This window comes from Aphelocoma coerulescens, chromosome 8 (genome assembly GCF_041296385.1).
Source record: "Aphelocoma coerulescens isolate FSJ_1873_10779 chromosome 8, UR_Acoe_1.0, whole genome shotgun sequence".
In the NCBI taxonomy this organism is placed as follows: Eukaryota; Metazoa; Chordata; class Aves; order Passeriformes; family Corvidae; genus Aphelocoma; species Aphelocoma coerulescens.
In genome coordinates this window covers 32,196,090-32,215,851 of record NC_091022.1, presented here as the reverse complement: position 1 = coordinate 32,215,851, position 19,762 = coordinate 32,196,090, and the positions used below count along the sequence as shown (strand labels likewise).

At 50.0% G+C, this 19,762-nt stretch overlaps 2 protein-coding genes and 1 long non-coding RNA gene across 5 annotated transcripts; 2 read left to right on the top strand and 1 right to left on the bottom strand.

Annotated features, from left to right (window-relative positions):
- The first annotated feature begins 465 nt into the window (after positions 1-465).
- DEPDC1 (DEP domain containing 1) lies at positions 466-10,629 on the top strand. 3 transcript variants are annotated; one of them, XM_069023673.1, is made up of 12 exons: positions 466-548; positions 1,208-1,473; positions 2,066-2,210; positions 2,921-3,039; positions 3,421-3,551; positions 4,022-4,069; positions 4,744-4,884; positions 5,351-6,178; positions 6,727-6,899; positions 7,569-7,745; positions 7,949-8,134; positions 9,915-10,629. In XM_069023673.1, the coding sequence occupies exons 1-12, from the start codon at positions 501-503 to the stop codon at positions 10,053-10,055; spliced, it is 2,403 nt and encodes an 800-aa protein (XP_068879774.1). In that variant the 5' UTR covers positions 466-500; the 3' UTR covers positions 10,056-10,629. The 3 variants fall into 3 exon arrangements, with proteins under 3 accessions (XP_068879774.1, XP_068879776.1, XP_068879773.1); XM_069023675.1 differs by lacking the exon at positions 5,351-6,178; XM_069023672.1 differs by lacking the exon at positions 466-548 and having other exon boundaries at positions 815-1,473.
- Positions 8,019-19,215, bottom strand: LOC138114346 (uncharacterized). The gene is made up of 3 exons (XR_011152591.1): positions 19,125-19,215; positions 18,515-18,616; positions 8,019-8,102 (listed from the first exon to the last, which is right to left on the bottom strand). It is a non-coding gene; the product is annotated as an uncharacterized lncRNA (long non-coding RNA).
- On the top strand, positions 13,380-19,284 carry RPE65 (retinoid isomerohydrolase RPE65). The gene is made up of 13 exons (XM_069023679.1): positions 13,380-13,488; positions 13,828-13,978; positions 14,251-14,358; positions 14,451-14,592; positions 15,194-15,341; positions 15,605-15,686; positions 15,884-16,016; positions 16,138-16,277; positions 17,138-17,267; positions 18,118-18,232; positions 18,336-18,430; positions 18,521-18,632; positions 19,132-19,284. Exons 3-13 carry the CDS (start codon positions 14,282-14,284, stop codon positions 19,281-19,283), a joined length of 1,326 nt encoding a protein of 441 aa, XP_068879780.1. The 5' UTR covers positions 13,380-13,488; positions 13,828-13,978; positions 14,251-14,281; the 3' UTR covers position 19,284.
- Positions 19,285-19,762: the final 478 nt, after the last annotated feature.

Below are 19,762 nucleotides of genomic sequence, written 5' to 3'. Positions count from 1 at the left end.
AGGACAATTCTGTATTGGCCACAGCCAGAATAACCTTCATTGCACAGAGGGATTCAATCCTGAGAAAACCAAGGTGAAGGCGTTCCCACCCAAACCCACTTAATTCCAGAGAATCCCAGCCTGGTTTGGGTTGGAAGGGACCTCAAAGCCCATCCAGTGCCACCCCTGCACCTCCGGAGCAGCTCTGACATGAGGCGGGGCCAGCAGTCCCAGCACGTTAATGACTGTTAAGTAACGAACTGGGATTAATGAGCTTCTGTTAATTACTGTTAATCGCAGTTGGGTAATTAACGCCTGCCGAGGTGCTCGGGGCGGGATCCGAACCCGCGGCCTCCGGAGTCCCCTCAGGCCGGCCCCCCGCGGGGCGTCACGCGTCACGTGCCCCTGTCTCAGCCAATCAGCGGCCGCCGGCGGATTCAAACGGCGGGCGGGCGGCGGCGGGCGTTGTGCGCGCGGCGGGGCCAGCAGGGGGCGCTGCGCTCCCCGGCGGAGGGGCCGCCATGGCCGGGCCGGGGCCGGGGCCGGGACCGTACCGCGCCACGAGGCTGGTGAGGCACCGAGCGGGGCTGCTGAGGCACTGAGCGCGGCTGCTGAGGCACTGAGCGGGGCTGCTGGGGCACCGGGACAGCGGGGCTGCTGAGGCACTGAGCGGGGCTGCTGGGGCACCGGGACAGCGGGGCTGCTCAGGCACCGGGCGGGGCCGCGTGCGGGACTCGGGGGCGCGGCAGCTGCGGGGGCAGCGGGGCGCCGGTGTCACCCGTGCGAGCGCTGGGGGACGGCAGGTGGTTCTGCCCCTCGGCCCTGCTGTCACGACATGGGGGGGCTGAGGGCGGCTCCCGGCCCGCTGCCGCGCGGTGTGGGTGCCCTGGGACCCCCGCTCCTGTCACGACACGGGGGCGCCTGGGGCCGTCCCGCGCCGTGCCCGTGTTCGCGGTGTGCGCGTGCCCGGGGGTGCCGTGCCCGCTATCGCCACGGGGGGGTGCCCTGGGACCTCCCACCGGCGGTCGCGACACTGCGCGCTCCGGGACCCCCCTGCTCCTGTCACGACGTGCGGGTGCCCTGGGACCCCCTGTCCTGTCACGACATGCGGGTGCCCTGGGACCCGCTGCTCCTGTCACGACATGCGGGTGCCCTGGGACCCCCGCCGCGCTCCTCGGGCCGCTGCACTGGCGGCTTCAGCGGCCGTGCTCGCTCCGTTTCCGCGCAGTGGAACGAGGTCACCCGGCACTTCCGAGCGGGGATGCCCCTGCGGCGGCACCGGCAGCGCTTCCGCTCGCACGGCGGCTGCTTCACCGCCGCCGAGGCCGCGGACTGGCTCCACCAGGTGCTGAGGAGCAACAGCAGCTTCGGGCCCGACGTGACCAGGCAGCAAACGGTGCAGCTGCTGCGGAAATTCCTCAAAAACCACGTCATTGAGGATATCAAAGGCAGGTGGGGAGCTGAAAACCTGGAAGACAACGGTGCCCTGTACAGGTACTGAGATGAAAATTATTCCGTGGCCCCTCAGATTGAGAATTTTAATTTAAAATGCTCAGATTTGTAGAAAGAACTTTCTTTAGGTTGAGCGTTTTGGGCAAAAATTTAATTATTAGCATCATATTGCTCCTCTGAGTGTTCTGCTTTGCTCCTGTGTCCATGCTTTTGTCTGTCTGAGGTTTTTGCTGGAATACAAGCAGCACTCCAGTGCTTTGGAGTGAAGCCAGAGTGTTTTGTAGTAGCTCCCTGCTGGGTTTGCTTCTCTTGGACCTTTTACACAAAGTCTAAGTGGGAAATAGAGCCAAGCAGCTCTGAAATGAAAGATATTAAAGGCCCTCACTTCTCACATTCTGGCCTTTCTCTGTGCCAACATCTTCAGCTTGACGTTGGCATCAAGATAAACAGCCCAAAGCTACTTTATCATATGATAAATTTTAAAAATCAGTGTTTTCCTTTTGATTTTCCTGAATCTCTTTATAGTCCTGTGGAGTCACTTTGGTATGGAGTGAGAGTTTTCGTTTTGGCCAAGTCATTTACTTGATTACAGAGCAATTCTAAATGTATTTAACCTCTCTCCTGTTCATTACAGATTTCCTTCAACGTCTCCAGTTAAACCTCTACCAAGCCCACCAAGGGAGAACTTGGAAAACTTCTCTGGAGACAAAGGAAAGCCCTTTAAACTGCCCAGCTCATCCAAGAGGGCTTTGAAAAAACCGGAGTTCCTGCAGTCTCTGGTAACAGCTGCTGTTCCTTACAGGATTGCAGTTGTCTTGTATCATCTTGACTCTTTAAAATAGTAAAACTAGGATCTTTTAGTGACACTGTTCTGTTGTGGCATCTTGCCTTGAGAAATCATTTGGAGGTAGGGAATTAAGAAATAAATTGGTATGGGAGGGGGTTTTATTTTGTTTTGGGTTTTCTTTGTTTTGTCTCAGTGCAGAATTATCCCTGCTAAGGGATTTTAAAAGTATTGGGAGGGCTGGAAGGTGAAGTTCTGGAAATTATGTGCACAATATGGCCTTGTTGAAACTTAGTTTATCTTTGGGGGACAAATAAAAGGCACAAATCATTTAACTTTAGCTTTTTGGAGAAGATGGAATGTGCGTGTGGCCCTTGATTAATTTGAGATTTGGGTGCATAAATTCTGAATTTAGATTCCAGTCCTAAGGGAGGATAATTCACATATTAATAAGTCTGGACTTAAGGTGTTTTTACCTTTTCAGTTGCTGATTTTGAGATTGATCAAGGTTGTTTGGTTTTTTTTCACTTCTTTTGCTTTTTAGTTGTGTGCTTCCATTTCAGTGCTGAGGCTGAAGGTTCCTCTCTGGCTCATGTGGAATTTAATGTTCCACAGAATGCCCTGTTCTTCTAATTCCAGTTTTCTCTAATTTTTAATTGCCTTAAGAGCCTTGTATTCCTTACAGTATAAACCACTCATTTCCAGGAAAACTTAGCAAGACCAAAACCTGATGTAATACAAGAAAAGAAAGAAGACACACTGCAAGGCAGGGAAATAAGCCAGGAATATGTGCAAGAAACATGGAGAAATATCATCCTGATACAGTAAGTGACAAATTACCCAAAGCACCTTCTCACTGAGGTATGAAATAGCCCAATCAGGCTTTTGCAATTTGTTCTTAATTTTTAAAACTATGTTTTAAGGTGAGTATTTTTGCCACTGTTTTACACAGCTTTTCCAATGTATTTGTTACCATTGGATTGTTGCATTTAAGGAATTTCTGGTCATGTGCTGTTGCTGAAATGTTTTAAACACCACAGGTGCTCTTCCTGGCTGACTGTTGCTGTTTGTCCCAGGGAAAATTGTCCTCCTGGAACTGAGAAGTTATTAAACAGCACTTGAGTTTCTCGAGAGTTTTTGGATAGATATGAAAAGAACTTGTTTTCCTTCATTCCTTGCAAATCTCTGCTCTCTTCCTCCCCCAGTTTACAAACCATTTTGGGGCTCCCCTCGTTGGAGGAGGTTCTGCAGCCGGCCCAGATCATTCCTGAGTTTGTCATGTACAACATGAGCAGCACCAGCAAACACGGGGTGGTGATTCTGCAGGACAAAGCAGGTGACATTTATTTCCCTGGCTTGGCTTAAAAATTCTTTATTTATAAATAATAACTAATCTGTTTCACAGTCTGTTGTTTGCACTTCTTTCCCAAACCACAGCACAGCTCAAGGACCTTAAATCCCATCCTGTTCCACCCCCTGCCATGGCAGGGACCCCTTCCCCTAGCCCAGGTTGCTCCAGCCTGGCCCTGGACACTTCCAGGGATCCAGGGGCAGCCACAGCTGCTCTGGGAACTCCATCCCAGCCCCTGCCCACCCTCCTTCCCAATATCCCATCCAACCCTGCCCACCTTCAGCTTAAAGCCATTCCCCTTTGTCCTATCAAAATTACATGTGTAGCAATACTTAAAGTCAGTTTTAAGTTTAATCTTTTGTACTTTAAGTGTTATTTAATACATGTGAGCCATTATTAGCTGTTAATTATTTGGGCTCATGTGTAAATAATGCGTTTATCTGTTTGTATTTCAGAAGATCTCCCTCACTGGGTGCTGTCAGCCATGAAGTGCTTGGCCTACTGTAAGTCACTGAAGAGCTTCTAAGTTCCAGAAACCTCTTTTGAGAGCTGAAAGGGAAATAATTGTGTGTGTGAAATCAGTTGTGATGTTTCAGTTCAGAAATTGGGCAAAACCTGTGTGTGGTTTTCTCTAATGCATCTTTTCAGGAGTGAAAGGGACTTTCCTTTTCCAGTCCCTGGCTTTGAGCTGGACCAAAACATTTCCTCCGTTTCATATTAAACTGGGGACATCAATTTTCTTGAGTTTTTTAACCATCAGCTAGAAATTAATCAGATGAGTGCCTCTCAAATGAAACCAGAGATAATGAGCTTTTTTCCATGTGCTGAGTTTCCTCTTGCTCAAGAATCCAGAACTCCCTGTGGGAGAACTGGCATCACTGTGCTTTGGAAATGAAGGAACATAAAAGGGTTGGTTATTATTTTGCAGAGAAACCTATAAAGACCATAGATTAATTTTTCTGTCTTTATTTTCTTGGTGTGGAACAGAACTGAGCACAGCTCTTCAGTGGCTGTGTGGAATCTCTTACACTATTTGTGCCAAATACAATATTTGTGGATTGCTGACAGGATTCTTTGCTTGTGAAACACGAATAAACTTCAGCTGATTTTCAGAAATTCCTGTTATAATGCAGTTGTGGATTTTTGGTGTGAATTTCCTTTCTTCCCCTCTTTCCAGGGCCCAGGAACAATGACATGAGCCAAGCCACCTACAGTGGGTTTGAGCGGGACGTGTTCAGAACAGTTGCTGATTATTTTCACAGTCTGCCTGAGCCATTGCTTACTTTTGAATACTATGAGCTCTTTGTTAATATCTTAGGTACGTATGAATTTAGAAACAGTCAGGGAAGCTGTAAGTTTAGATCAGCTGGGGTACAAGTGTGTGATTCAAAGCAGAGCTTGGCCCCCTGATCTGTGTGGGAGCTCAGCTCTGAGGAGGATCGTCACTGCTCCATTCTGTATTAGTGTTAATTAAAATGTAGTTCTGTCTCATGTTTTCCCATTTAAATTGCTGTTTCAGCTCACATTCTAAATATTCAATAACAATAACTTTAAAAAAGTGCTTCTTCTGCCTGTTCCTCACTGTTGCAGTGTTACCTGTCTTTGTTCGTGCATGTTGGTTGCAATTACCTTGTTAAATTGCTTTGGGACTGAACTAAAGTCTTCTTCATTAATATCTTAATTAATATCTTAACTTTGTTGTCTGTCTGCCCATTTAGCAGCTCTCTGAACTGGTTCACTTTCATACCACTTGCATCTTTAACATCTCTTTCATTTCCTGATAGTTATGTGTGGCTACATCCCAATTCCAGATCTGGGCAGTGGAAAACGTTCTGTCCAAGAGGAGAAATGTGACCCCCAGCCTTCAAAAACTCTTCAGTTGAACTCTTTCAAGTCCACTGAGTGTCTTCTCCTAAGCCTGCTCCTCAAAGAGCCTGATGAGAAGAAGAAAGGTGAAGCTTCCAGGAGGTTTTCCTCAGAAGAGCTGAGAGCCCAAAAGCAGCATGAAAAGAAACGGCAGCAACACCAACTGCCATGTCAGCAAGGGAGTGCTGGGAACCTGATGGGAGGGAGCTGCCAGAATCTTGCAGGATTCAGGAATGAACAAGAGCCACCCGGAGCATTTAGGACAAGGTGTTACTCCTTGGAAAGAATTGGAGCTGCTGCTTCGAGTGTGTGTAATAAAGGAGGATCTGCCTCCCTCAGGGGAGGTGGTGTGAGCACCATCACGGGAAGTGGAGAACTGCTGGATGAGCATGAAGTGACTTCTGTGGTGGAGCGGGGCTGGGCTGGCTCGGGCCGAACACAGAGCCGTGGCCTCAGGAGAGTGTCTGCCCCATGTGCCCGGGGTGAGGAGCTGTGGGATGGCAGCCGTGGATCAAAGCGCCGCTCCCCGAGCCTGCTGGGCAGGAGCAGCTCCAGGAGCTGCGCTGCCATCAACAGGCCCATCGCCGAGATCACAGTGCAGCCCTGGGGGCAGGGCTCTGCCAGCCCCTCGGTGCACGGCAGGACTGAGGGCTCTGGCAGCACCAGCCAAAAGAGACTCTGCAGGAGCAGCACAGAACTGTCAGAACGCTCTGTCCCCCCCTCCCCTTGTGTGTTGGCTGGCACAAGTAAGGGCTTTCTCCAGCATGTTGTACTGCCTTGTCATGTGGCCTCACTAATCCCTGCTTCCCTCACCTCTGCCACTCTTGCTAGGTTTGTGGATAAGGCATAGAACATGGATTTGTGGGGCTTTCAAAGAAAATCTGCGGGCTAAATTGTTGAAATTGCTGTAGCTCTGCTAACAAATAGTAGTGTGTAGCATCTTTGGAGTATGAGCTTGATGTGTCAGTAGTTGGCCTTTCTGCTCAGGTAAGTGAGGAAGGAGGCAGGAAATCTGCACACACCTGCCTGTTGGAGATGTCTTTTTCTGCTCTTTAAATCATTATTTTTTGGAAATAGTTCTGGGAATAATGTCATTCCTTAATTGTATTATGGTCCTAATTGCACCATAATGAAGAAAGTTGAAGATGACCACACAAACAAAGGCCTGTACATTCTCTCTACTGTGTTAGAGCTGATTTCTCTGAAAAGTTAAGAAATTTGTGGTACCGAGGTAAAAATATGCTGGAAGTTGGTTCAAATCTTAATGCCAGTCATCTTTGTGGTTAACCTGTAGATCTCCTGCAGCCTCACCTAGAAAGAATTGCAGTGGAAGCTCTGCAGATCTGCTGCTTGCTGCTTCCACCCCCGAAGCGCAGGAAGCTGCAGCTGCTGCTGCGGATGATGGCCAGGATCAGTGGCAATGTCGATATGCCACGGCTGCACGATGCCATGGGCACCAGGTCCTTGGTAAGAGAAGGAAAATCTCTTCTTAAAATGCAGATGATTCTTCAGTCTGATTTCTCACCCAGCTGCCATTTAGAATCCCAGCCTGGTTTGGGTTGGGAGGGACCTTAAAGCCCATCTCCTTCCAGGTTAAACCTGGCTCTTGGTGTGCGTTAGGTCTGGGTTAAGTTGGCTCTGCAGGTTTTAATCACCTCACTTGTCTCAAGATGACCAATTGAAGATTTAGGTTTAGATGAGATGTAGGAAGGAATTCTTTATTCAGAGGGTGAGCAGGCCCTGGCACAGGGTGCCCAGAGCAGCTGTGGCTGCCCCTGGATCCCTGGCAGTGCCCAAGGCCAGGCTGGAGTGGCTTGGAGCCACCTGGGATAGTGGAAGGTGTCCATGTCCCAACCCAAACCGTTCCAGGATTGTATTCTATGATTCTGTGAAGATGTTCATTTTTCCCCAGGTGAAGCCTTTTTCTGTTATTACCTTTTCAGAATATGTATTTTTAATTTAAAGTGCTGCTCAATTCCAAAAAAATTACTTTAATTCAGATGAGGGAACAGCTATGACTCTTCCTCCTTGCGTGACCATACTTGGCAGTTGGTATTGGAGAATTTGTGCCACTGTAGAGTGAAGACCAGTAAACCCCACAGCTTTGTGTACTGAAGTTGTGCTGAACCCTTCCAGCTGATCCAGACGTTTTCCCGCTGCGTGCTGCGCTGTGCTCAGGAGGAAGACCTGGATGAGCTGCTTTCCACACGCTTGGTTTCCTTCCTGATGGACCATCAGCAGGAAATACTCCAAGTCCCAGCTTACCTGCAGGTTGCTGTGCAGGATCACCTCGAGTACCTGAAGATGGCTCAGGTTGGTGCCATGAGAGCAGTTCAAATTCATTTGTTAATTGTTACTTCTGAAGGTGGGAAAATGCAAATAAACCCAGGGTATTTTGAATGTAAAGATATTAATTATAATGTTTTTCAGCTTGTGAGTGGGTGTGGGTGTTTATTAGGTACTTACTCAAATAGTACAGAATGAGTTGAGTACATGCAGAGCCTTTTTTCTTTCAGTGCAAACAGGAAAAAGAAGAAATTTGTGCCATCTTGCCAACATATTCCTACTGCAAACAAATCACTCCTCAGGAGTTTGAAGAACAAAAGGTCTCCACCTCGCAGGCTGCAGTGGCAGAGCTCTTGGAGAACATCATCAAGGATAAAAACCTCTCTGTGAAGGACAAAAAGAAAAAGTTAAAACAGGTGAGTTTATTTCATCTGCTTCTGCAGTGCCTTTGTGAGGGAAGGGCTCAGGCACCAGAGCCTGGGGCAGGAGAGGAGCAGAACGTGCTGAGAAATGTTTGTGCTCAAGAGCTTTTGAGTGCTTTGTGTGCTCTGCTTGGGATTTTAAAGATGGTTTTTAATGCTGCATCCTATGGAGCCAGGCTGGCAGAGCTGGGGGTGCTCACCTGGAGAGGAGAAGGCTCCAGGGAGAGCTCAGAGCCCCTGGCAGGGCCTGAAGGGGCTCCAGGAGAGCTGGAGAGGGACTGGGGACAAGGCATGGAGGGACAGGACACAGGGAATGGCTTCCCAGTGCCAGAGGGCAGGGCTGGATGGGAGATTGGGAAGGAATTGTTCCCTGGGAGGGTGGGCAGGCCCTGGCACAGGGTGCCCAGAGCAGCTGTGGCTGCCCCTGGATCCCTGGCAGTGCCCAAGGCCAGGCTGGACATTGGGGCTGGGAGCAGCCTGGGACAGTGGGAGGTGTCCCTGCCATGGCAGGGGGTGGCACTGGCTGGGCTTTGAGGTCCCTTCCAACCCAAACCACTCCATGATAATCCAGAGTTTGACTCTGCCTGGCAGCAGTGGAGTTTAAACAATGATGTAAAACCAGTATCAAATTACTCTGCTGGAGATCCTGCTCTCTGTTCAGTGATTCCTGATGGAATCACAGCCTGGATTCCTGTGGTGCACTGGCCATCTAAATTACCATTAATATGCCATAGGTGGGTGTCAATTCAGTAGGTGTTAAAAGCAATAATTTTTGGCTTTAAGAGACCAAACTCTCTCTTCACAATCCTGAAACATTCTTTTGGTGGCCTTGGCCTTGTGTTTTGTAATATTTGTAGTGCTCAAGATTATCTCGCACTTCTCTGGCCTACCAACATCTTGCCTAATAGTAAGGCTAAAATACAGCAGTTCTGGCAGGATTTAATCCTGGAGGGTTTTTCTTTCCTTTGGCAAGTGTTTCTGCCCAATGGAATAGTTCTGTACTTGTCCTGGAATCTCCTAAGCAAGTCTTGTGACTCCCATTTGAACAAGCAGCTTTTCAGGGCAGGCACACTTGGCTTTGGTGCCCTTCGTGCAGCTCTGACTTCCATGTGTGTTGTGGAAACTTTCTGGGCCTCTAAAAGTGAGCCTGGTTTGGTTCAACAGCATCAAAACGTCCTGAATGTAAAGCAGAATGGTTAATTACAGTTGATGAAGACTTGGAGTAAGTGAGGAGTAAGAAATGATTCACAGCAGCAGGGGAAAGGAAGGAAATGGGGGCCCAAAAGTGATCCCAGGACTGGAGGTGCCCCAGCAGTGCCAGCACAGGGATGGGCACTGCCCTGGAGCCTGCTGGACACACTGGTCTTGACGGGAAATGTTGGGAATTTTGGGGAAAAGCCAAATTCGTGGCACTTTTTAGAGGGTAAGGTCCCAGTTGTGCCTACAACCAGAAGTTACAAAAGGGGTTGGCTGAATCCATCAGTGGAAGGGTTTGGCTGATGTCCAGATATTTCACAGTTTTTCATCCCTTCCTGAGGCCTTGCATGGGAAACAGGCAAAGTGTCCAAATCACATCTCTGATTCCAGGTACTTTCATGGAATCAGTGTCAGCTTTCCTGGGAGAGCCCTTCCAAAACAGGCTGAATCTTGGCTCCCTGTTGGGTAAAACTCATTTACCCATGGAATTCCTGGAAGGCAGCTCTCCAGGCACACCACCATGGAGTGTGGAGCTTTTGTGGGATTATCTTGTCACTGGTGCTTGTGTGTGCTGCAGTTCCAGAAGGAATATCCCCAGATCTACGCGAGCAGGTTCCCAACGACGGAGACGGAAGCGCTGCTCCTGGAGAACAAACCCACCATCAAACAGCCCATGCTGAGCCTCAGGAAACCCAAATTTCGGAGCCTCAGGTATTGATTTCAGCCCACCTGAGCCATTTCTCCCTGCTGGAAGGCTGAGGGATTCACCAAAGGAATTGCTGCAGGAGTTTGGCAGTGGCTGGTCTATGGAAGGAGGAAATGTTTACATGGACACTGTGCTGGAAAGGTGCCAAAATAGCTTTTTTTTTTTGTTGTGCAGATACTTTGGGATAACTTCTAAAAGAAAAATATTTATCTGTTTACAAATTATTACAACATACTGGAGTAGGAAAATGTGAAAATCCACATAAAGCTGTTGTTAACCAAAAATTTATATATGGGTTTTTTATGGGAAACTAATGACCTGCTCTTGTTATAACCTTTTAATGTCTGGTCAGGAATTTGTGCCATTTATTGGAGTTTTTACGTGTGTGTGTGTTGTGACTAAGTGCCTTTTCTATTCTCAAAATGTTTGTCTTTAAACAAAGGAGCCTCTATGAGTTCAGAACCAGGAGAGCAAATTTACCATAAATAAATGATTATCTCACTCCCTAAAATGCTTCTGTTCATATCATCTGTAAAACCCTCATCAGTTTTTTGGTATTTATTTATATTAAAAGACTTGAAGTATATTGCTGGCATTTTCATGGAAAATTCATTTTGGATCTGTTGGTGTGATTCTCTAAATAGGAGTGACCCATGAAGTGAGAAGAGTGGCACCAGAATACAGAATTTCCCCATTTTTTCCAGAGTTAGGGATTTGCTTATTAATTATGATAAGATAAAGGTTCCCCCACATGAGTATAAATCTGCAGGAGTATTTTTGGGAAGGAATAATTAATAATAATTAATCTACTGCATGGCTCTGAGATCACAGACTGGTTTGGGTTGGGAGGGACCTCAAAGCCCACCCAGTGCCACCCCTGCCATGGCAGGGACACCTCTCACTGTCCCAGGCTGCTCCCAGCCCCAGTGTCCAACCTGGCCTGGGACACTGCCAGGGATCCAGGACAGCCACAGCTTCTCTGGGAATTCTATTCCAGGGCCTCACCTCCCTCACAGCCAGGAATTCCTTGGTACATCTGTGACCCTGAGCCTGTCAGTTCTCTCCTAAAAAATACCATTTTTCTCCTTTTTTTTTTTTTTTTTTCAAGATTTTGTGAGAAACCCAAATTAGGCTCATTTTACCCTGGATTAATGATGCCTTAATGTCCTGTGGGTAACTTTGTGCTTTCAGGGCAGGGACAGCTGTTCCTCCCTGGAACACCTGTGATCAGCTCCCTCCAACATTCCAGCACCTGCCTGAGCTTGCTTCCAATGCTTCCCAACCCCTTCCACGTTGCATAAATGCTTTGTTTATGTAGTGTTCCAGTTAAGTAACTTACGAGGTGAGAAGCTCACATTTCCCAGGATTTGGCTTTCAAAGGCCTGCCCTCATAATTCCCAGTTCTTGATCCAGGTTATTTAATGTTCCCTTCTAAGGTTTTGACAGAACTTAACCAGAATGGGAATAAATAGAGAAATTACAATATAATTATGGTTATTTAATACAAAGGGTTAATGGGGGCCCTCAGTCAAAGGTTTTCTGTGAGAAGCCTTAAATGAACACTTGTCCAAGTGGAAACACTGCCTTGAAGGAGGGAGCAGACAAAAGCAGGGAATGAAGCCAGTGCTCACATGCTGGTTGTAGCACAAATGGAACAGGGGCATATTTAACGTCTCTTTTTGTCCCTTCACCCCAGTTTGGATCCCTGGAGCTGTTTGCAGTTGAAAGTTTGAAGTTGCTCTTTACAGCACTGTTGTTTTCATGAATGTTGACTCTTACTAGAGCTGGGTCCCAGTGCTGAGTCTGGAGGAGGCTGACAGGAGACCTCAAGGGGCTGCAGCTCCTCCCAAGGGCCAGCTCCAATCTCTGCTCCCTGGCAGCTGGGAGAGGACCTGGGAAGGGCTGGAGCTGCCAGGGCAGGGTCAGGCTGGAGATCAGGGAAATCTGAGGGTGCTGGGCACTGCCCAGGCTCCCCAAGGAATGGGCACAGCCCTGAGGCTGCTCCAGGAGCGTTTGGACAGCGCTGCCAGGGATGCCCGGGGTGGGAGTGTTGGGGGTCTGGGCAGGAACAGGAGCTGGAATGGATGATCCCTATGGGTCCCTTCCAGCTCAGGAGATTCCTTGATGTCTGACACTGGCATTTTCTTCTCTCTTGGTGTCTCCAGTGTCACATCATTCCTGGGTGAGGCTCTGGAGGAGCCAGGATGGTCCCTGCAGTGCCGAGTGCCGGTGCCAGCTCCCGGCGTGGCTCCAGCACCCTCCGTTTGACTCCTCCCTGGGTTTTTTTCTTTGTAATCACTTCTGCTTGGGAAGAATTTAGGTCTCAGAAAAACTGTGAAAGCCCCTTTTTGTGTGAACAGCAGGACAAAAGCTCCCAAAGCCCCGGGAGGATTTTGGTGCTGAAAGCCGGCTCTGTTCCCGGGGTGCTCTCATTGGTGGGGGCTGTTTTGGGACGGGGCTGCCCTGGGCAGGGCTCAGCACCCCATAAATACCCAGCACAGCTCTGCCTCTGTGATCAGCTCTGGAGGCTCAAGCCCTTCATCCCGGAGGATGTACAGCCAGTGAGTATTCCTGAAGCTCCTCTCTAGGGGAGCACATCCCAGCTGGAGCATTGGCTGGGGCTCTGAGGGGCAGCAGGGTTGGGAGGGGAGGGAGACGAGGGGAGGTCTCCATGTGTCCATGCTGGTACATCCCCTGCCAAGGTGTGGTTCTGGTCTGGGGGAACAGACTCACCTCCAGGTTCGAGGATTGACCAGAATTTGGAGCAGAATCATGGAATCCTGGAATGGTTTGAGCTGGGAGGGACCTTAAAGCCCATCCAGCACCACCCCTGCCATGGGCAGGGACACCTTCCACTGTCCCAGGCTGCTCCAAGCCCCGTCTGACCTGGACACTTCAGGGATCCAGAGGCAGCCACAGCTTCTCTGGGCCGAGTTCACCAGCCTGTGCCTGGTGTATCTTCGTGGGCTTTGCAGTAGATAAAATTGGAGCCCAACAAATAATCCTTTGCTTAAAAAAAAAACAAAAAAAAAAAACAAGGAAAAAAAGCAAAAAGGCAAAAAAAAGGCTTTTTGAAAAGCTGGGAGATAACAACTGGATTTTGCTTCCTGATGATTCTGGTATCCTGGGTTTGTTGGGCTGCAGTATGGGCTGTCCCCTCAGTGTCCCTTTCCCTCCTTGTGCTCAGGACAGTTCTCAGTAGCTGTTTGGAGCCTCAGAGCCTTTCCCTACAGGAAAGCTGCTTCTCCTCCCTCCCTCAAGTTCTTTGCAAGTGATGGATCATTCCTTCCAGAAAGATCCATCCCTCCCTGGGAGGGGGCTCCCAGGTCTGCTCCGGGCTCACCCAGCTCTGCCCCTTTCAGGGTGGAACATCCCGCTGGAGGCTACAAGAAGCTCTTTGAGACAGTGGAGGAGCTGTCCTCTCCAGTGACTGCCCACGTCACAGGTTGGTCTGGGGCCTCAGCTCCTTCTGCTCTCCTTTGTTCCTGCAGCTCAGGGGCTTCCAGGGCTCAGAGGCTTTACAAGGGCTGGATGTGAAGGAGCTCACAGGGCTGGTGATTTGGGTAGTGAAAGGTCAGATTGGGTTGGGACCATCTTCAGACATTTCAGTACTGAGTATCTTGGTCCACAGCAGGTGTGGAGGTGAAGAAATCAGAGCTTAAAGAGCTCATGTGTGTTTAGACACCAAGTTTAAAAAATTTAAAAGTTTTGTTCTTTTTGCTGTCACAACAAAACTTCCTTGGTTTGATTGGCCATGCCCATCCCAACGCTGCCTCTCCCACAGGCAGGATTCCCACCTGGCTGCGAGGAAGCCTCCTGAGATGTGGTCCTGGCTTGTTCGAGGTGGGCTCGGAGCCCTACTACCACCTCTTCGATGGCCAGGCACTGCTGCACAAGTTTGACTTCAAGGAGGGGCACGTCACCTACCACCGAAGGTACGGCCAGCTTTCCACGGAACAAGAATAAATAAGGAAGTGTTTGCGTGTCTGAAACGCTGGGGCCGGGCTGTGCCTGTGGGAGACACCGGTTTTGTTGAGTCCGTGTGGTGGTTCTTGGAAGAGCTCTAGCAGTGGTATCGCTGAACCCAGATCCAGCAGTGTGAGGTTGTGGGGACCTGCAGATCTCATGAGGTTGGTCACAGGAATATTTGTATTTATTGCAAGCCTGGTGTCACCTGTAACAGACCTTCTCCTCCTGGCCCTCCCAGGTTTCTGCGGACTGACAGCTACGTGCGAGGCATGACAGAGAAGAGGATCGTGATAACAGAGTTTGGCACCTACGCCTACCCAGACCCCTGCAAGAACATCTTCTCCAGGTACCTCGGGGTGGTACAGACATTGCTGGGATGTCCTACTGAGTTTCTGCTTCCCAGGAGCCCCTGACTGCCTGTTGGTTTTCTCTGCTCAGGTTTTTCTCGTACTTCAAAGGTGTGGAGATCACAGATAATGCCCTGGTGAACATCTACCCCGTGGGTGAGGATTATTATGCCTGTACTGAGACCAACTTCATCACCAGGATTAACCCAGACACCCTGGAGACCATCAAGCAGGTGAGTCTTTGTCCTGGGCTGTTAGAGGTGTGGAGAGGTAAAACTAAAATGAAAATCACGGAGTCACAGCATGGGTTGGGAGGACCTTAAAGCCCATCCAGTGCCACCCCTGCCATGGACAGGGACACCTCCCACTGTCCCAGGCTGCTCCCAGCCCCAGTGTCCAGCCTGGCCTTGGGCACTGCCAGGGATCCAGGGGCAGCCCCAGCTGCTCTGGGCACCCTGTGCCAGGGCTTGCCCACCCTCCCAGGGAACAGTTCCTTCCCAAGATCCCATCTAACCATGCATTCCTGTCCCTCCAGGCTCTTGTCCCAGGTCTCTCTGCAGCTCTCCTAGAGCCCCTTTAGGCACTGGAAGAGTCCCCCCAAGCTTTCCCTTCTCCAGGCTGAACACCCCCAGCTCTCCCATGGCAGAGGGGCTCCAGCCCCTGGAGCATCTTCAAGTTTGGGTTGGAGTTTGCAAATGAGAGCTCAGCTGCAGACTTTGAGAGGAACTTCCCACATCCAGAGCGAGGATGTGTTGACTCACACCACCTTGCAGAGCCGGTGCCTTCCCACCTCCTGCCAGGGAAGCTCCTGACTCTGTGCATGCTGTTCTCCAGGTGGATCTCTGTAAATACGTGTCTGTCAATGGGGCAACAGCTCATCCCCACATTGAGAATGATGGCACAGTTTACAACATTGGGAATTGCTTTGGAAAAAACTTTTCCCTGGCCTACAACATCATCCGGATTCCTCCTCTGCAGGCAGGTCAGTCAATCCCGTCTGAGCCAGCTGGGAAACTTTTCCCTTATACATAATCTCTTCATCCTTTAAATGAACTTTGTCATCGAGTTAGGTTTCTTTCAAGCTCCTTTGGACTTTTTTTTTTTTAAATGTTGTATTTAAACCACTTCCAGGTGGTTTCTAAACGATGAATTTTGTGTAAAAGGCAGACATTTTCTGGGTAGATGCTGTAAGTACAGACTAAGTGTGGGTAAGACCTCTGTAACCTCTCACTTGTCCCATTCCAGACAAGGAAGACCCCATGAACAAGTCAGAGGTGGTGGTGCAGTTCCCCTGCAGTGACAGGTTTAAGCCCTCCTATGTCCACAGGTAACATTCCATGGGGTCAGCAGGTCAGCTGGAACCAGGGACTGGTTCTCACATGTAATCAGCAATGAAAACTAGGTGATTAACCAAAATCAGGGTAATTTTGAGCGATGATGCATGTGCTTAGGATGAGCAACTCCATGGATTTTGTCCAAACTGACCCCAGTGAGCCTGATGTGTTCCCTTGCCTTTCCCAACAGCTTTGGGCTGACCCCAAACTACTTAGTGTTTGTGGAAACACCAGTGAAAATCAACCTCCTCAAGTTCCTCTCCTCCTGGAGCCTTTGGGGAGCCAACTACATGGACTGCTTCGAGTCCAACGAGACCATGGGGGTAAGTGTGGGGTCATCCCAAACTGGGCTGGACTGGGCAGCCAGACCTGGGCTGGGAGGCCCATGGTCTTGGCTCCACCTTCATTTCCCTGAGCCTAAGCCCAGCTCTGTGTGGTTTGCAGGTGTGGCTTCACGTGGCAGAGAAGAAGAAAGGCAGGCTCCTCAACCTCAAGTACCGCACCTCAGCCTTCAACCTCTTCCACCACATCAACACCTACGAAGACAATGGGTTCCTGATCGTGGACCTGTGCACCTGGAAGGGGTGAGTCCAGGGGTCCCTGGGCATCACAACTGCCCCTTGCACCAGACACACCCTGGCACATCCCTCCTGGGGCCTCTGGCACTTGCATGAACCCATCTAAATAGTCACACATGGTGACATGTAGACTATACAGCAGGGAGCCTGTTTGATACTCATTTTCCAAGAAAAAATTATTTTTATCTTTTACTTACTTTTATCTTTAGTAAATGTTAGTGACTGCTGAAGGGTTGATGCTATTCTGGCTCCTGGGGCTGCAATGAGCAGGGTGCGGGTGAGGCTTGAATGCTGCTCTTCATGTAAACACAGAAATGTGGCATTGAAATTATGAAGCTCAACCCTGTGTTGGCTGCATACCCAGGACACCCTGAGCTGAGCTGATCCTGGCACAGAATCATAGAATTCCAGACTGGTTTGGATTGGAAGGGACCATAAAACTCATCTTGTCCCACTCCCTGCTATGGTCAAGGACACCTTCCACCAGACCAGGTTACTCCAAGCCCCTTCCCGTGCTTGTGTTGAACACCAGGAGTTGCTGGGTTTTCTGGGGCTGTGATGCACACACAGCTCAGCTCTGCTGAGGAGCTGGACTGGACCTTGTGTCACTCTGTTTGCCCAGAGCAGCTGTGGCTGCCCCTGGATCCCTGGAAGTGTCCAAGGCCATGTTGGACAGGGCTTGGAGCACCCTGAGATAGTGGAAGGTGTCCCTGCCCATGGCAGGGGCTGGGACGAGATAAACTTTAAGGCCCCTCCCAACCCAAACCATTCTATGATTCTACTGAATTTTAGGCCAAGAACACCTCCACTTCACCCCCACTTGCAAAGTCCAGCTGTGTTTCTCTCTGTGATGCTGTTTTGTGCAGGTTTGAGTTTGTTTACAATTACCTCTACCTGGCCAACTTACGGGGCAACTGGGACGAGGTGAAGCGGCACGCGGAGAAGGCCCCGCAGCCCGAGGCCCGCAGATACGTCCTGCCCCTGAGCATCGACAAGGTACTGGAGGCAGCACCACTCCCTGCCAGGCCTCCTGCCCCCATTTACCCCAAATTCAACATTTTGATTAAGAGGGGAAACTTGAAGTATGGGCCTTCAGAGAAACTTTGTATTTTCTTTAGCTGATCAATGTTTTTCTAGTTTATTTATATGGCTGCCAAGAGAGGTTGTGGCTGCCCCATCCCTGGAAGTGTGCAAGGCTGGGTTGGGTGGAGTTCTGAGCACCTGGTCTAGTGGAAGGTGTCCCTGCCCATGGCAAGGAAAATGAGATGAGCTTTAATGTCTCTTCCAACCCAAACTCTCTGATGACTCCATATGTTACCGTTCATGGCAGAGCCTGTGGGGCAGCAGTTCATCCCAGAGCTGCTGATAGCACAGAAGGGAGCAGCCACAGCACAGCCATGAGTGGTTAAATCCTCCAGCCCTCAGTGTGAGGTCCCTGCAGCTGCCAGCCTGGCACAGACAGAGCTCTCTGGCTGGCAGCTGCTGAGTTCCTTTCCATGACCCCGCTCATGGTGGCCGGCGGGTGGGCCGAGGGCTGCCAGGGATGCTGGTCAACCGAGCTGCTCACAGAGCTCACTGGGCTGTGGATCAAGTGAGAAGTGCAAGCCCACGTGGCAGTGCTTAATGAAACCTCTGAAGGCCTTCAGGAGGGAGGAAAGTTGTGTTTAGGCTGAGGAACAGGACAGCTCTTGCAGCACTGCCAAGAACACGGCAGCAGTCGCCTCCTGCTGCTCCCTGAGGCTCTGCCGCGTGTTGCTGCTTTCCCTGTTCAGTGCTGTTTGATACAATTCTGTGCAAATAAACTGAAAATTTTCTCCAATGTCCTGGGTATTTCTCTTTGTCACAGGCTGACACAGGGAAGAACCTGGTCACCCTGCCCTACACGACAGCCACAGCGACGCTGCGCAGTGACGAGACCATCTGGCTGGAGCCAGAGGTGATTTTCTCAGGGCCACGTCACGGTACAATGACACCCCAGCTCCCCCAGACCACAGCAGCACAAGTGCTGCCTGCACACCGTGTCCCACTGATCCTCAGCATTTATATGTTTATTTTTCCTTGTAGCCTTTGAATTCCCCCAGATCAACTACGGGAAGTACGGTGGGAAGCCGTACACGTACACCTATGGGCTGGGGCTGAACCACTTTGTCCCAGACAGGGTAACTATCAGCCACTGGGGGATGGCTTTAATTTGGGGACAACAAAGAGTATTTCTGAGCTCTGGAGTTTTGGGTTTTCCTCACCTTTAGCTTTGCAAGTTGAACGTTAAAACCAAGGAGACCTGGGTGTGGCAGGAGCCGGATTCGTACCCGTCGGAGCCGATCTTCGTTTCCCACCCGGATGCGCTGGAGGAAGATGATGGTAATGCTGGTGGGGTTGCTGGCATTGGGATTGGGATTGGGATTGGGAAGGGCTGTGTCAGATGGCACCAGCCTGGTGGCAGGGCTGTGCCACAGCTGGGCAGGGCAGAGCCTGCAAGCAGCTCCTGGATGAGATGGAACAGGTGCTAACACTGGTGGTAAATTTCTGAGGAAACATGGCAAAATTAAAACTAGAATCATGGAATTTTTGGGCTAGGAGAGACCTTAAAACTCATCCAGTTCCACCCCCTGCCATGGGCAGGGACACCTTCCACTACCCCAGGCTGCTCCAAGCCTTGAACTTGGCTTTGGACACTTCGAGGGCTGGGACAGCCACAGCTTCTGTGGGCAGCCTGTGCTGTGTCCCTGCCCTGTCCCTCAGGAGGGATGGTCACACACCACTCCCAGGATTTCCAGTACCCCGAGTACCAGGGGGCTGCTCTCACCGCGCCCAGCCGGGGTCAGACAGAGCCCACACCTGTTGTGTTCTCACCTTGCAGGGGTGGTGCTGAGCATCGTGATCAGCCCAGGGGTGGGGCCCAAGCCTGCCTTCCTCCTCATCCTCAACGCCAAAGACATGAGCGAGGTGGCCAGGGCTGAGGTGGAGGTGATGATTCCCGTGACATTCCACGGGTGCTTCAAGAGAGCGTGACCACAGACAGCAACACCTGGCCCAGGCTTCTTCCAGCTCCCAAAAGGTGCAGTCTCCATTTACAGGTGACCCAAACTCCTTCCACAGCCCTTTGCATTTGTGGGGCTGCTTAACTCAGATCGAGCAGTTCAGTCTTGTCGATGATTCTTCAAAATGATTAATCAGGTATTTTTTAAATGCACCCTTTGATATTATTTCCCATTAAACCACAAGTTTGGGGTGATGGAGAGGTTTTGTTTATGCAAAATTAAACATTGCAGCTGCAGCAGTGTGAAAGATGCTGAAAGAGCAGAGAGTAACCTCAACACTTTTACATGTGATAACATTGTGTACCACAGGCTGTGCTCTGTTAGATGATCAAGAATTTTTAGCCTATACTGAAGGATTATGGATTTCAATACCATCCTGGTCATTGCTGTAGTATCCTGAGAGCAATCCAAGTGGAACCTTTCCACAGCTGCTTTGGGCATCCCAAGTGG

Coding starts and splice junctions, on each gene's coding strand:
- DEPDC1 (XM_069023672.1), top strand. CDS start 815: ATGGGGGGGCTGAGGGCGGCTCCCGGCCCGCTGCCGCGCGGTGTGGGT. Junction 2,211..2,920: donor CGGAGTTCCTGCAGTCTCTG/GTAACAGCTGCT, acceptor ACTCATTTCCAG/GAAAACTTAGCAAGACCAAA. Junction 8,135..9,914: donor AAAAGAAAAAGTTAAAACAG/GTGAGTTTATTT, acceptor TGTGTGCTGCAG/TTCCAGAAGGAATATCCCCA.
- RPE65 (XM_069023679.1), top strand. CDS start 14,282: ATGACAGAGAAGAGGATCGTGATAACAGAGTTTGGCACCTACGCCTAC. Junction 14,593..15,193: donor CCCTGGAGACCATCAAGCAG/GTGAGTCTTTGT, acceptor GCTGTTCTCCAG/GTGGATCTCTGTAAATACGT. Junction 18,633..19,131: donor TGCGCTGGAGGAAGATGATG/GTAATGCTGGTG, acceptor CTCACCTTGCAG/GGGTGGTGCTGAGCATCGTG.